Here is a 16,786-nt window from a genome sequence, read left to right as displayed (position 1 = left end):
AAAATACAATCTAATTTAACACTTATCATCGTGATACCCATAAGAACAACCACTGCACTGAGAATAAAATCACCAACTGTCAACACCATCCCTCCCCCGATCCATGTAAATCTTTACAAATTATTTCTCATACCACCTCTACCCGCCCCAAAATGTTTTTATTACGTATTGGATACCTCAACACTCAGTCATCAAGAAACAAAACTAAGGAATTAAGTGACTTTAATTTTGGAAAATGATTACAATGTGTTTTTTATCACTGACACATGGCTGTCACAAACTGGAGATGAATTGATCATCAGCTATCTCACCCCACCTTCTTACAACATAAGATCATATCCCTGCATTGGAAGAAGAGGTGGTGGTATAGTTCTCTATAAAAATTCTCTCGAGAAGTTATTTTTATCCTGCCCAACGAGCTTGCGAGTATGTGTTATTGCATAATAAAAATATAATGAGTTTAATAAATACAAAGAAATGAAAGAATATGTTTATTCTACCCCTCCAAGTAAGATTATTAGATATTTTGTAACCAAATGCTATGGTATTAGAACTTCTATTCACCATAATTTGTATCTTTCTCCTTCTGCTTGAATGACAATTTGACCCAAAACAAAAAACGTTGATTCATGCGGACCAAAAGATTATTTTTAATTAACATTCAGCTGCCTTTTACACCTAATTTGACACCAATAAAATGTGCGAAAATATTCTGCAAGCATTGAACAAAATTTTTTATTCAACACGTTCAAAGCATTATTCAACGATTTGGTATTTACTAAGAAATGATAGGGTTTTCCAATGAGAGGGGTGGAATAATACAATATATTTCATCATAACTGATTTTGGCAGAGCATAAGTTTGAGTTATGAATCTTCATTGCTCTATATTTTGTATGTGTGATCCACTGAAGAAAAAAAACCCAACAATACACAACCCAAGAACGGAAAAGATTGTAAACCTTGTGCCTTGTGTAGGTGTCATACTCCATGATGCTGTATCCTAGAGTTCCATCGCCATAGATGATCCACACGTCAGACTCTGGGTTGCATAGTTTGGCACCCAGAGCAAAACCTCCCCCAACGCCTAGAGTTCCAAATGCTCCTGGATCCAACCAATGAAGAGGTGCTCGTGGCCTGAAATAAACAACATCTTTTTATTTATTGGCATTAATTTTAATACATTAAAAATGTTATTAATTCACTGGTTCACCTCAATTCACTTTTTTTTCCCCAGTCTTTTTTTTTTTTCTGAAGGTTCATCTCATTGAGATGCAGTTTATAAGCAACCAATTTGTTGATCATCGCAATGCTAATCAACTTTTCAATGGCGAGATTAAATTTATCACAAATTGTATCTTTCAATAATATTAATACTGTCATTCACACCTAGTTTTTTTTTTACCAGCAAAACAGTAACAGCAACGGTGGAGAGACCATAGGACATAACTGTTAATTGTCTACTATCAGGCCTATAAATGGTTGATGAAATAATTGTCAGAACTTTTTGAACACGCGAAAATAAACCAACAGCACAAAAATATGGATTAATTAATAAACATAACACAGATATGACACGTCAATTGACTAGTCCAATCATGTTACTTTGCCCAACTCATTTATAATACAATGGGCAGGTCCTTATTTTATGGTACCGAAAAAATTTTTTTTTTAAATCCCAATTATTTGAGAGAGTACACACATTTCTGGTCTCGAGTCTGAGTTAGTTGTAAAATGAAAGGAAGAGAACAATTCCTACTTTTTTGAAGGATGTGTATCGAAAGCTTGACACGAGAAGCTGCTTTATTTCGCTCCTGTTTGTGTTAAATTTTTAAGCTGATTCTTTCATTTATTTGGATTAATTCTTATAAAAGAAGAAAAAGTAGAAGAAGAAGAAGAAGAAGAAAAAGAAGAAGAAGAAGAAGAAGAAGAAGAAGAAGAAGAAGAAGAAGAAGAAGAAGAAGAAGAAGAAGAAGAAGAAGAAGAAGAAGAAGAAGAAGAAGAAGAAGAAGAAGAAGAAGAAGAAGAAGAAGAAGAAGAAGAAGAAGAAGAAGAAGAAGAGGAGTAGGAGGTACGGTCATGTATGAAGGAGGAAAAAGAGAAAAATTTAAACAATCACGGTCATGAGTAAAGAAAACTTCTGCTGAGAGCAGTCAATCACCTTTCTAAGAAAAATATATATTCGAAGATTTTATTTATTTCGCATTATTTTCTCAGGTTGACTTTCAAAAGGAAACAAAGAACTGTAGGAAGGAAAATAGTAAACCAGAAAAATGCATGTGTGTCCGTAGCAAAATAGAGACATGGCCTGGTCCGACACACGCTGTGTGTGATAGTTGATTACTGACTAGGCGTGTATTTGATGACTCGCAACAAGACAAGACACTGTCACCCCTCTCTCTTGTCTTTGGCACAGTAGGCAGTGGATACATTCATGTCTAGTGGATCGTGTAGGTGGAATGATAATATACCTAGCAGACTAGTTTGTTTTGTCTTTGACGCGACAAATAAAAAGTTTCTTTTTTTTTGTTAAGTCGGCACTCGAAACGGAATAAAAACTGATTTTTTCGAGGCACGAAATAAAACTTTTCTTTTTCTTTTTTGTTGGTCCTGTTTTTTGACGTTACGGATTTTATTTTTACTTTTAATTTCTAATTTTTTAAAAAATGTCAGCACTAAAAAGAATATATAGAGCAAAATCGTACTGTTGGAAATCCGTCAATTGTCTGTAGATTTACAGGCCTGTACTATCTACTTTATTTTATAAATCAGGTATGAGTAAAAGCAATTTCCAGCTGCAAAATATTTATGTAAAAAAAGGGATGAGACTGTATACTGCCCCCTTTATGAGCTCTGATTTCATTGGGTGATGAAAGCAAGACAAATAATAATGACAATAATAATAATAATAATAATAATAATAATAATAATAATAATAATAATAATAATAATAATAATAATAATAATGATAAGACAATATGCTCTTTATATACCGCCTTACCCCTGTATCTTAACAAACTCAAATCGCTTGACAGTACCATAATACCTATCGCTCAAACATACAACCACTCAAACATACAACCACTCAAACATACAGCATAAAACAAAGTAATAATAATTATACAGTGCTACATATTAAAAAGAAATGCTTTTAGATGTTTTATAAAGAATTCTGCATCATTACTGCCTCCGATATATCTTGGAAGGGAGCTCCAGATAAGGGGTGCTGGATATTCAAATGCATGCTCCAATTTTGAAAGTCATTTTTGCTTCAGGAGAATGTGACTATCAGACTTTGATCTCAGGTTTCTGGCTAGGACCTAGAAATTAAGCAGTTTATTAATGTATCCAGGACAATCAGAGAGCACTGATTTAAAAAAAAAATAGTACAGATCTTGTATTCTATATGGTTCTCAATGGGAAGTCAGTGGAGTTCTCTTAGCAACCCCGATGGGCTAAATGAAGGGATTTTTCTTTTCTTTATTTATGGTATTACAATTACAATAATCTAGCTTTGACAGAATGAGTGAATTAACTAACAAAGCCAAGATGTTGTAATGAGATGCTTAACACTACGTATTCTTCTCATTTCCATGTACCTTACGATATGATTTGCTTGGCTGGTAAAAGACAGATCTGAATCAATAAATATTCCCAAGTTTCGAACAAGCTTAGCAGTTTCAATTACAGTATTTCCTAAAACGATTGATTTTTATATTTTAAGAATTGCTGGCCTAGCAATAAAGATTGCTTCAGTTTTACTATCGTTAATTTTTGGTCTGCTTAGTTCTATCCACGTTTTCAATTTAGCAAAGCAAGATTGGCGGAAACATTTAATTAAAAATGTAAATGGCCATAGGTTACTTCAAGATTTGACTATCGTCTGCATAAAATTGGTAATGTAGATTAAAAGCAGAAATAAGTGAACCAAAGGATTTCATGTACATTGTAAAAATAAATGGACCCAATTTTGATCCCTGTGGCACACCAAATTTCAGAGGATGATCAGATGAGCTGACATTTTTAACCACAGCAGCCTGTTGATGAGTCATTAAATAATAGTAGAACCATTTCAATACCAATCTATTTATACCAAAAAAGCGTTTTTTGAGTCAATTCAACAGAATGCTGTGGTCAATATTGTCAAATGCAGCTGATAAGTCCAACATACATAAAATGTTCACCTCGTTTTTGTCAGAATAAAAAATCAAATCATTTACTACCCTTAACAGCACTGTCTCGGTGCAATGATTTTCTCTATAAGCTGATTGGAATGGCTCATATAGATCATGCAATTTTAAATGTAAAGTTAATTGGTGAAGAACTACTCTTTCCAGGATTTTTAAAGTAGAGGGAAGAAAGATTTGAAACTGGTCTGTAGTTTTTAAAATCGTTATGCTGTAAAGAGGGTTTATTTTAAAGTAGGATGATCAGAGATGTCTTAAAACAAGAGGGGACGATACCAGTCTGCAGTGACTGATTCATTATTTCAGTTATTGATGGGATAAGCTCGTCAATGCAAGAATGCATGAATATCAGAAAGTAAGTGAGAGCTATTTGGCATGACTTCATGGGTATGAAGCATGCAAGCAATAACTTCAGTATCTGATGACCATTTCACAATTCCATGTTTATCCTATAATAAGGCTCAGGAAACTACACATAAATGGATAGGATAAATTTAGAAACTCTGCATTGGCACGCCATTCCTGCAACATGAACATATGAGCCTCCATATATGAAGAGTGGTCTCGGAAAGATAATTCCAGACCTTAAACTATGAGATGACCAATGTCTTCTCAGACTTTCGTGGAACCTAAGAACCAAAGTAGGTTATTTTTTTTTTCTTTGAGATAATAAACCACTTCTGTCTCTTCTACCACATCACTCAACTTAAGACTATAAAAGAAAGAAGGCAGTCAGTATCTATCACCTTAGAATGTAAGCAGCTGTTCCAACGAAATCTCCCCCATCGGCTACGATTATGGCATCCTCTGACATAATGTCTTCAATCTTGTGGAGAACTTTGACTGGATTCAGGTGAACATCGGTCACTTCGTTACACTTGACACTTGACAAAGAATATAAAATGTGAAGAAATATCTAGTTTCTGGCCACCAATTTGATGCTAAAAGAAAAAAAGACATTCAAATACACATTTTCAGTAAGCTGTGAACTCCCATCTTGTTTGTTATTTAAACGGCACCATAAAGCACAGGACAGGACTGAGGAAGCATGAGTAAACATGTTGAGCTTTAATGAGATAAAATTTCCTTGAACAATCAATAATTGAAATGAAAAAAACCCCAATGTGGTCATATATTCGATGTTAATTGAGATTTTAAAAAATAATGAAAAAGAAACAAAATAATTTTTCAAAGGAGAGATTAATCTTGTGTGTCCATTATTTACATGATATTGTAAAACACAGGATTGAGGAAGTAAAAGTAAACACACTGAAGTATAATAAAGCTAAGCTCATTTGCATTCTATATAAGTTTAAAATCTAAAAAACAAAGGAAAATAAAAAACAAAAAAAAAACAAAAAAAAAAAATTAATAAGTATAAATATCTATCCTAAACAATGGATTAATCTTTAAAGTTTCATTTTTTATCATTACTCTTTCATTTCAAGTTTATAAAACTTGTGAACTTGCTCAATCATGTTAAAAAAGAAATAAAAATAAGCCTAGATACAAAACACAGCACAGTCTACAACAGCCTGCCTACAACAACTCTTTGACAGTGAGACTAAATTTCCTTCAAATCACTACTTCTCTTACTATTTCTCTGGTTATTTCCTCAGATGTAACCATTTTCATCAAGATATCAGAAAAAAGTGTTGTAAGTCTTTAGGTTACAACATTAAATAATAATCAAACCTCACATGAGAGTTCAGCAGTTACCTAATATTGTAGTTGTGGAGTACCCTTTATTCAATTTACAGACAAGTGTTGCATCTATATAAAATGTTACCCACCATCTCCCAACGGTATTATTTTGGGATGAATCAGACCCTTAAAAGTTTAGAAATTAGTGTTTCTAAATTAATTAATGTTTCTAAATTTAGAATTGAAATGATAAGAAATATGAACTTCAATCTTATGGTAATGTAAGAAATTGTATCCATTCTATGCCATAATGAAGTTTAACCCTGTTTCATATTTTTGTGACTATATTTTATGCAGCTAGTTCATCGTGACAAAATACCATTTTGAGACAGTGGGTCATAGACATCTATGGGTCACAAATATCCAATCTCAACTTTTCTACATGCAATCATTTAGTTATCCTTATGACAAAAATGACTTACATATTGCCTTTTTCCTTTTCCAAGTCACGCTCTTGCAACAAATTTACCCAATCTAGGTCACACTTGTAACCTGATAGCTTTTGTCCAACGGCAACTATACAACTGGCAACATCGGACTGGATTGCCAAGGTTGGTTTCCAAAACATGTCAGAGTTCTAGAAAAATAAGAAGGGAAACAAATCTATAGCATTTCAGAATTTTGAAAAAAAAAAACCCAGAGAAAAATAAACATAAATTTAAAAGTTAAGTGAGTTCCACAAATGAAAGTTGGGAATTAACCTTTCGGAGGAGCAATATCTTTGGTCAACAAGATGATGTAGAAGTCCTTCTGAGCCATAATACCCATGGAGCCAGAATCTATCCTACTTTCTAGAGTGTTAAATGGACAAAAGTAGTTAATTGTTATCCTTTTGATGGGACACTAGCTATCCCAAAGTACTTTCTGAAAGATATTACAGACCAAGCTACCCATTCACTTTTGGTGGACAAAGGGGCAGAGAAAATTTGGACTGCATCATGGATTGATACAGTTCCTTTTGCATGTTAGGGCAGTAAGCTACCAAATGAAATCAGGGGGGGAAGGAGGGGTGGGGTGAAACCCATTAGAGAATGCGGATGGATTATAATTTTACTACGCCTTTACTTCATCAAGAACTAAAGGGACCTACCTATAATGCTAGGTGAACTGGTTAATATTTAGAACACTCCTTAAATTCCATGGAAATATGTAACGTCTAATTCAATAACTTTTTCTCAAAATTATAAAATGGCTGGTTGATCAAACTAAAAAAAAGAAATTAAATAAAATGACAATAAATGACTTGAATAATAAAAAAATAAAAAATACATGGAAAACAAGACATTTATGTCAGCATTTAGCCACATTACTGAAATGATCAAGATAGGAAATAGCGCACACCTTGAGCATTTGTGTTTTGTCCCTGTTAATAGCAACAATTTTACATTTTCTTGGCAGAACTCTTCCATAGCCAAGGCGGAAATCACAGATAGCCCCTGTGGGAAAGAAACGGTTCTTGTTTTATAGAGAGAATAACCTTTTGGCTTTAACAAATGACTTTTAAATTTACATTTTGTCTTTAGCAACATCAAAACAATTATGGACATTCATACAAATGCACAAATAGATATCACAATTACAACTCTTATTGCCATTATTATAATTGTTATTATAATTATTATAATTATTATCATTATAATTATTATTATTATTATTATTAATATCCTTTGTCCAGCCGGAGCATTAGAAAAATTCCAACATGATTTGGCTGCATGTAAAAAGCTTTAATTCCTTCCTAAAACTGGTGATTACCTGTAGAGATGGTCTTAGTCTGGCTGGCTAATGCTTCGTTTTTACCCATTTTTCAAGAGCATTATAACATTAAAATGACTCAAATCAAAAGCTGATTACATCTATAATTTATGGGCACTATAGACAGTTTGGAAACAAAAATTATTATGGGAACGATTATTTTCAAATATTTTACATTTTGTATATCGCAATTAAGACATGCATTCTCTACTAGAGATCCAATTAGTAGTAGTAGTAGTAGCGTATGGCTACACCTCCAAATTCATTTCGTCAACCCAGCTTTGAAAGTCTTCCTCCACCCTAAGGACGGTTTCATAGCCACCTTCAAGTTTAGTAACTGGACAGTGGAGGACAACATGATCGCTGGTCTCTGGGGCTGCCTGACATTTCTGGCAGGTATCACTGTTTCCAAGTTTCCATCTGCACATATTTGATGTAGTTCTGCCATGTCCAGTTAAGAGGCGATTTGAGGAAACCCAGTATTTCCTGGCATTGTGGAATGCAGGCACTCTTTTAGTTGCATCTTTTATGATGTTTCCTCCTCTTGGTGTTTCCCTATTCCACATTTCTCTCCAGTTTTCCTCCACACTGAAGTCTGCCATTTTTGTTTGGTGGAAAGGTCTTCTCGATTTGAGTCTTGTTGTTGAAGGTGCCCCCTTTATGATTGTTTTTATGTGAGTGTTGTCTGTGGCTTCATCAATTCTTGCATGCATCATTTGATTAGTGTCTTGTTGTCTAAGACTTGGTGGTGCAATGCCGCTCAGAGTTGGGAGCCACTGAGTAGGAGTTGACTTGAGACATCCTGTTATAATTCTCATTGATTCTCTTAATCAGATGTCAATGCGGTATACATGTGGGCTCCTCATCCAAACAGGGGCACAGTATAGCACAGTGCCAAAGCAGACCTTCTCGGTACTTGTGGTGAGGCTCCCCAGGTGGCACTTGCGAGTTTTCTCACCAGGCTGTTTCTTTTTGCGATTTTATTTGCGGTTCCCTCAATGTGTTTGCGATAATTTAGTTGTCTGTCCAATGTAATGCCAAAGTATTTAGGGTTGGGGTCTGGGGGTAGTATTGAGTTACTGGCTGTGATCTTCAGTTCTTTTGTTGCCTCTCGATTATTCAAGTGGAAGTTTGTGGATACTGATTTGGTGGTATTCATTTTAAGGTACCACCTATCAAAATATTGTTTCAGGTGGGTGGTGTCTTTGCTTAGAACTTCTTGGAGTAGACTGTATTATGATTATTGCATGAGTGAAATCATCAAAAATTAGAATCATAGCTGCCAATTTTTCACAATGCAAAAACGTATTATTATACGCGGTGCGGCATGGACGCCCAATTCATGTCTTAAAATGGCATATTTATTAATGTACTTAAGTACTAGAATGGTCAGAACTCTAATACTAAGAGAAGCTTGCCTTTATAATCATACTGGGTAGGCATAAGTGATGGGGAGGTGGTGACAGATTACTGAGGCTTGGGCTTAACAGCCTCCTTTGTGGCTGTCTTTGCCCTCTTCAGGAACTCTGAGCTGAACTCACTGTCATAGCATGGAGTGCTATTAGACTTGACAATGAGAAGTCCTGAAAGCATGTCTGTGCTCAGGCTGCCCCTGAAGTCAGTCTTATTTTTCCTATCTTGACTGAAAATTCTCTCACACTCACAATTGCTGTGTGGGATTGTGAGAAGGCCAAGCATGAAATATGACAGCTTTTTAAACTTCTTTTTCCCAAAAGAGTCTACAATCTTTGCCATTGTAAACCACTGCTCATCTGAGGACTGCACCAGGAAGTCTGAAGGAAAGTCCTCTACAGCATAAGCATTGAATTCAGACTCCAATGAGCCAATGGCTGCATTGAAACTTTCACCCTCTTCCACCAGAAGTAGCACCTTGAATTTCTTGACAAAAAATTTTCTCCCAAGAAAATTTTTTTATAAGATTTTCTTCTTCTTTTTTTTTCTTTTTCTGGATTGGCCAAATCGTACTAAGTACGATTTTATCGTATTGGTTGGCAGCTATGTAGAATCTTTATCACCACAATTAAATAAATAATGTGTGCATCCACATACCAGCAAGGATCACGAGGTCAGCATCCTTCAGAGCATCTCGCCTTCTTTGCCTGACTTGGACATTGCTCTTGCGTCCTAGAAGTCCTCGAGACATTCCACCAAGGAAGCAAGGAATACCCAACATCTGGAAAATAAGTATGACAATACTATATTTTGAAAATATGATATGAAAACCTGGAAATCTATGCTTTTTTGTGTCTTTGCTTCTGAAGGCTGTAAGCATCTGTAGTTTATGGCCTTTGTATCTGAGTATACACTTTGTCATGTCTCTTGATTCTTTACTTTAAAACAATCACAGTTCATCCATTCATTTCTACCACACGTCTCCAAATTTTCTGCTTTAAGAGAAGTATCAACCAATATCTATAATAAAATAAAAATCCAAAATTTTATTGCCTAAAACAGCTCTAGGTATCATAGGAGTGTTGTTGTGTTACAATTCAGTCTTTTAGATAAAATTTTAACCATCCAGCTGATAAGGTTTGAGTTCCATTCATCTTAATGTGTCCTCTGTTCAACCAAGAGAAACACGAAATACAAATTCAATTTTAGAAATGAATCACAAAATGGATCTATTTCCTTGCAACTGGCTGCATGACCTCAGATTAATACTCATAGCAATAAATACACTGAGTGTCAATCTAAACAACCCATAACTTTATTACTGTTAGTGACATTGACTGTTAGTGCATTGACATAATTCATAAACCATTTGGAAAGTTAAGATAATTCCAGATATAATGCACTAATTTGAGAAAGATCAATACAAGTTTACTCAAATGGGGTGCGGTGGAAAAAATATAAAATTCACAGGATGCAAAAGTAAGCGCAAATGTACAAAGTTGTAGAATGCAAAACTCTTCTTATTACCATTATTTTGGGGGGTGTTTTTCCCTTTTCTTTTTGTTTTTCTTTGGTCAGATTTGATTAATTTGAAAATAACTATTGACAAGAATATGCTGTGAAAACTGGATACATTAATGCAAAAAGAGCAAAAATTTTCATTGATGACTGAGTAAAACAATGTGACAGTAACAATAACAATTAATCTTGTCAAGTCTTTTAATGGGTATGGGCCCCTGCTGCCTCTCTACATTCACACACACGAGAACGCATTGAATGTGTCAGTGCTTCTATTCTGTTTTGAGGGATATCCTTTACTTCTTTCAAAACCTCTTGAAGCTCCAAAACTGTTTGGATATTTTTCCATTTGTCAACTCACTGACCTAGCTCATCCCAAATGTGTTTGATGGTTGGCATTCGAAGAGCCAGAAGCAAAAGTGTTCTGTTGCAGGACGGCCAACCTCAACACAATAAAAAGTGTAACATTGCTTGTCAAATAGAGTAAGATTTGAAGAAAAAGTGTACGATTTGAGAATGAAACTCTTCAATCACTCATTGTCTGCCTATGAGAAACATTGGATATAAATAATTCTTGTATCAATTCAGAATGGATTATTTTTTCAGATTAAAATATGACTTTTTTAAAACTTTTTTTATAATCTGGTAGATTTTCAGACAATTCGTGTAAAATTTAAATGTCAAAATCTAAGTGTGATACGTTGTTATGGCACTACAGGCGGTTTAGATCTGGCCAGTTTAAATTGGTGCTCAGCATATATGGATCAACTCTTAAGGACAAATAAAACAATTTTTTAATGGTACATTTATTGAAGATTGAAAACTGGCACAAAGATATCAATATAAAACATCATAACCCCAAAAGTTCCATTAAGCTCAACAAACCTCTAAAGTTTTCCTTAGCTCATCAGCAGGAACAGGAGGTAGAGTGGCTTGACTGCCAACTAAAATGACTGGCTTCTTGGAACGAAGAATCAGTTCTGCACAATTACTAACTGGAGGATTACATGAAAAAGGGAATTGAATGGTTTCTGATTATTTTTGAATTGTTAATAGGTCAGGTCAACTTAATAGGTGATGAAATAATGAGAATAAAGAAGTCAAGAGGTTTCAGCGGCAAAATGAAAACAATTTTTTTTAAAACCTGTCTTATCAACAACTGTTTTAAGATTAAAAAGTTGAAAAAGTAAATAAGCACTGAGTATAATTTGTTCCCCTCTTATACACCAACCAATGTAATTTTAATACATAAAAAAGTTCCCATTAAGGCAAAGGAGCCCTGAATTAACATAAAAACCTTTAACTACTGTCAGTTTTTAAAAAACTTACTCTGCCCAGAAGATGCTTTTGGAATGATAGGTAGCAAAGGCGAGAAGTCTTTTGGTTCCCAGGCCCCAGCAAACAAATTCTTCAGATGGTTATTAAGATACCTAAGGGGAGAAAAACAAAATAAAAAATGAGAATCAAATGGTTAAAAGACCAGCACAATAAATAAATATAAATATAATTTAACAAATTGTCATTTTCAATTAATAAATAATATGAGATTGAATGTAAGCTTCAATTTGATTACAAGAACAGATCAAATGAACGTTTCGGGTTTCCCCTTTATCAAAAAAACAGGATGAATGAAACACTACAGATGAATGATGTTTTTGTTTTTGTTTTTAAGGGTTTTACGACGCTTGCAACACATTTAGGTTATATCAGCGCCAGTAAAAAGGAAGAAAATGGGATAGTAAAAAGATCTAGAATTACAATTAAAGCACCCAAGAAAAAGTAAGACAAAGGGGAACTGAGAACAAATAGGGGTCAGATGTAGATTCCAAGAGCATACCACCAATGTACTTAGTTTGAAATCACCTACAAGTCTCATCCAGACACAAGTACAAATCCCAACAAAGAGGAACACACTCAAATGCTTACATTATACATTCAAAATAAAAATAATAATACATAACAGAGAGATGATTTACAAGGAAAAAAATATCATTTCCCAAAACAATGACTATGCATTTGACTGTTTCCCTCCCAGCTAGGACCCCGGCCAGAGCCAGGACAAAACCAAGTAATCTCATTCCGAGACAAAGACAGAAAGCATGTTGGAAAACAGATATAAGGGGATAGAAGACACAGTATGTACCTCCCTGCCCGCTATGGGAGACAGATGAATGAGATAATGTGGTAGTGGCGTTGTTACGATGAATAAACAAAACAGTAGTAGGCATCCTTCCGTCTCAAGAGACGATGGTTTGCGCCCTGTATGGCTTTAGTCTCATCAGTCTTGTTGAGAGCAACGACGGGTGTGACTCAGCAGACCAATCCTTGCATGGCAGTCTCTACCGCAGTTGTTGCACACATAGTTTGACTGTGTGTTTGGTATTTGGATCTGCTGCCTCTCTTTCCTCCTTGCTCTCCTCTCCTCAAACTTCATCTTTCTCCTCTCCTCACCTCTCTTCACTCCCTCCATCACCGCATATCTCCAGCCGTTGCGGTCGTCAGCAAGCGACTCCCAGGTGTTTAAGTCGATGCCTGTCAATTTCATGTCTCGTTTGCAGACATCATAGAAGCGCAGTTCACAGTACATGATGTCTTTGGGTATGCGTCCATCGTCCATCCTGTGTACGTGACCAAGCCATCGCAAACGTCGCTGGCAGAGCATGAGATGCATACTGAGGGAGTTCGCTCTTTCTAGCACTACATTGTTAGTGAGTCTGTCCTGCCACCTGATGCCAAGAATTCGTCGTAGACAGCGAATGTGGAAGTTTTCCAGGCGGTTCTCCTGTCTGGCATATGTTGTCCAGGATTCACTGCCATACAGTAGGCTACTGAGTACACATGCCTGGTATACTCTGAGTTTGGTATTCAAAGTGAGTTGGTTGTTGGTCCACACTCTCTTGCTCAGTTGTGCCATGACAGCGGCAGCTTTGGCGATGCGCTTGTCTAATTCTGCATCAAGTGAGAGGTTGCTGGTGATGGTTGTGCCCAGGTATGTGAAGTGATCAGTGACTTCTAGCTCCTCGTTGTCAATGTAAATTGCTGGTATAGAGGGACATCCTGACACATTACATTTGTTTTCTTGATGCTGATCGTCAGCCCGAATTCCCTGCATGCGTGGGAAAACCTGTCCATCAGCCGCTGAAGGTCTTCCTCGGTATGCGCGCATAGAGCTGCATCATCTGCAAATAGCATTTCCCTTATGAGGACTGTGCGAACCTTGGTCTTTGCTCTCAGCCGTGCCAGATTAAACAGCTTCCCATCACTTCTGGTGTGTAAGTGGACTCCTTCTGGGGACTCTTTGAATGCAAACTTCAGCAGTAAGGAAAAAAAATATACCAAACAAAGTCGGTGCGAGGACACAGCCTTGTTTCACGCCGCTGCTCATGGGGAGGGTTCAGAGGCTCCACCGTCGTAGCTAATGGTGCCCTTCATGTCGTCGTGGAATGAGGCAATGATGCTAAGCTGCTGAGGAGGACAGCCAATCTTCTTTAGCAGCTGGAAAAGGCCCTTCCTGCTTACAAGGTCAAATGCCTTTGTCAGGTCAATAAATGCAATGTAGAGGGGCATCTGCTGTTCTCTGCATTTCTCCTGAAGTTGACGTACTGAGAAGATCATGTCCACTGTCGACCTCTTGGCTCTGAAGCCACACTGCGACTCTGGGTAGATACGTTCGGCGAGGACTTGCAGTTGAGCGAGGACAACGCGCGCAAAGACTTTACCCACAATGCTCAGTAGAGAGATTCCCCTATAGTTATTACAGTCACTACGGTCTCCCTTGTTTTTGTAGAGGGTGATAATCTTGGCATCGCGCATATCCTGGGGTACTTTGCCTTCTCTCCAGCAAAGACATAGGAGTTTATGTAGTGGTTCCAAGAGGGCTGGCTTTCCACATTTGATGATTTCGGGTGGAATGCTGTCGTCACCGGGTGCTCTGCCACAGGCCAAAGCATCGATTGCTTTGCTGAGCTCCTCCATAATTGGTTCTGCGTCTAGTTCTTCCAGTACTGGCAGTTCTTCAATTGCGTCTAACGCTTTTTGGGTGACAGAGTTTTCTCTGGCGTAGAGTTCCAAGTAGTGCTCTACCCATCTTCCCATCTGCTTGTCCTTGTCTGTGATGGCTTCCCCTGTCTTGGATTTAATAGGCGCAGTTTTCTTTGTAGATTTGCCTGTCGCCTGTTTGATGCCCTCATACATGGCCCTTATGTTGCCACTGTCAGACGCTTGCTGGATGTTGTCCGACAACTGAAGCCAGTAGTTGTTGGCGCAACGTCGTGCTGTTTGCTGTGCTTTGCTGCGTGCAGCTCGCAACGCCTGCAGGTTCCTCTGACTTGGTTTTTGTTTATAGCTGACAAGTGCGCTGCGCTTGGCATCAATGACTGGCTCATCTCAGTAATATTGGCTTGAAACCAATCATTGTTCCTGTGCTCCTTTTTTCCGTATGTCAGTACTGCAGTGCTGTAGATGGCGTTTCTAAGAGAGTTCCAGCTGTCCTGTGCGTTTTGTTCTGCTTTTCTATGAGCTGTGTCGAGATTCTTCTCAAGTTGCTCGTTGAACTCTATATTCTTTTCCCGGTAAGCTGTCTTGCTGATATTGATCCTGGGCTGGCCCTTTCTCTTTGAGTGATGAACTTTCTTTGGTGTCAGTTTCACCCTTGTGGCAACCAAAGAGTGATCTGTGTCGCAATCAGCGCTTTGATAGGACCTGGTGTTGCAAACATTGTTAAGAGAATCGCGCTTAGTGATGATCATGTCCAGCTGATGCCAGTGTTTTGACCTTGGATGTCTCCATGACACCTTGTGACATGCCTTGTTCTGGAAGTAGGTGTTCGTCACGCATAGTTTGCGATAGCAGCAGAGTTCAAGAAGCCTCTGACCATTCTCATTCATCTTTCCTATACCGTGGTGCCCCAAAACGGTTGGCCATGATTCTCTGTCGGCACCAACTCGCGCATTGAAGTCGCCAAGAAGGTAGATGTGCTCCACTTCTGGGATATTCTTGACAATGGCGTCTAATGACTCATAGAATTGGTCCTTTACTTCAACCGAAGCTTGCAGTGTTGGGGCGTAGACGCAAACAAGGTTCATCGAGCCCTGCATGGATGACAGGCGCAGCTTAAAAATTCTCTCTGTGCCGTCGGTTGGCGGTTCGATCATAGGAAGCAATGTATGGCGTACTGCAAATCCAACACCGTGCTCCCTCACGTCTTCTGTGCCTTTTCCTTGCCAGAAGAATGTAAAGTGTTTCTCCTTCAGGGATCCCCTCTCTGGGAGTCGCGTTTCCTGCAAGGCTGCTATGTCGATGTTCAGTCTGTTAAGTTCATGATCAATTACTGCTGTTTTTCGAGCATCGTCCATGGCCTGAAGGTCATCTGTCAGTCCTGAGCGCATAGTTCTTACATTCCAGCTTGCTAATCGAAGAGCTGGGACTTCGTTTTCTTTTTCGTTTGCTTGCCTGGTACACAGTTTAACGATCCACTTGTCAAGCTTGCAAGCTCTAAGCTCCAGGCACCCTCTGAAGCAGGCAGATCGTGGCGGGTCAACACCTTTCTGGCTGGGGGCTGCCCAGCTTGGGGCGGGCGGTAGCTGACCAGTAGGATTACGATGATCCCTCCCACCGTCGAAGACAACCCGTAGCGTCCAACTCTATGCCAATCGAGCAAGGACTTATCACTCGTAGACTGCTGTCTTCCGTGTTGTTACTCTTCACCGGTGAAGGTGAGACTGGAGTGTCCTCTCCAGGGCGCGGCCTGGGCAAAGTATGTGGAGATCCTGGGCTGCCCAGTAACCAGAACCTCCCTCTCTTCCTCCCTGGTGTGGTCCAAAGGATCGCACAGCGATACGTTTGGCATCAGTTTGGATGCAGGTTTCTGTTAGGTTTACTCCTTAGCCTTTCCTCCTCCCGAAGGTATCCACAAGGCAGTGGAGCCATACATCGATGGCTAGGGAGAGTATGAGTTATAGGGGTAGGTTAAGAAAAGTAAAGACATACAGAAGACACCACACTACAGAATGAGTGTGAGGTGGGTGGGTGAGGAGCAGAGCGTGTACCACTCACCGGTGGGTTCTGACTCCTGCACCTTAAGAGGAAGGGGTCCCACCTACTCCCTAACCCGGTTATACCGCCGGGGACTCGGTCGCGCCCATAACAAACTCAGTAGAAACAGGGAACACCACGGGAAGGTGCTGTTATGGACACAATAATGCATGAGAGGCC

The 16,786-nt window shown here is 38.2% G+C and overlaps 1 protein-coding gene across 1 annotated transcript in view; it reads right to left on the bottom strand.

The window, feature by feature from the left end:
- The window catches only part of LOC144978576 (2-hydroxyacyl-CoA lyase 2-like), a 51,991-nt gene that overhangs the window by 15,614 nt on the left and 19,591 nt on the right, over positions 1-16,786 (bottom strand). The window contains exons 8-14 of the mRNA XM_078924827.1: positions 11,903-12,003; positions 11,459-11,568; positions 9,713-9,836; positions 7,232-7,326; positions 6,313-6,467; positions 4,933-5,070; positions 962-1,136 (exon numbers count right to left, since the gene is read on the bottom strand). Coding sequence (XP_078780953.1) covers positions 962-1,136; positions 4,933-5,070; positions 6,313-6,467; positions 7,232-7,326; positions 9,713-9,836; positions 11,459-11,568; positions 11,903-12,003 — 898 coding nt within the window. The remainder of the gene's footprint in view (positions 1-961; positions 1,137-4,932; positions 5,071-6,312; positions 6,468-7,231; positions 7,327-9,712; positions 9,837-11,458; positions 11,569-11,902; positions 12,004-16,786) is intronic.

Source organism: Berghia stephanieae, chromosome 8, assembly GCF_034508935.2.
Source record: "Berghia stephanieae isolate SIO BIC M18660-M18661 chromosome 8, UCSD_Bste_1.3, whole genome shotgun sequence".
Lineage (NCBI taxonomy): Eukaryota > Metazoa > Mollusca > Gastropoda > Nudibranchia > Aeolidiidae > Berghia > Berghia stephanieae.
The sequence above is the reverse complement of the archived record's forward strand: the minus strand, read 5'-3'. Positions and strand labels throughout refer to the sequence as shown.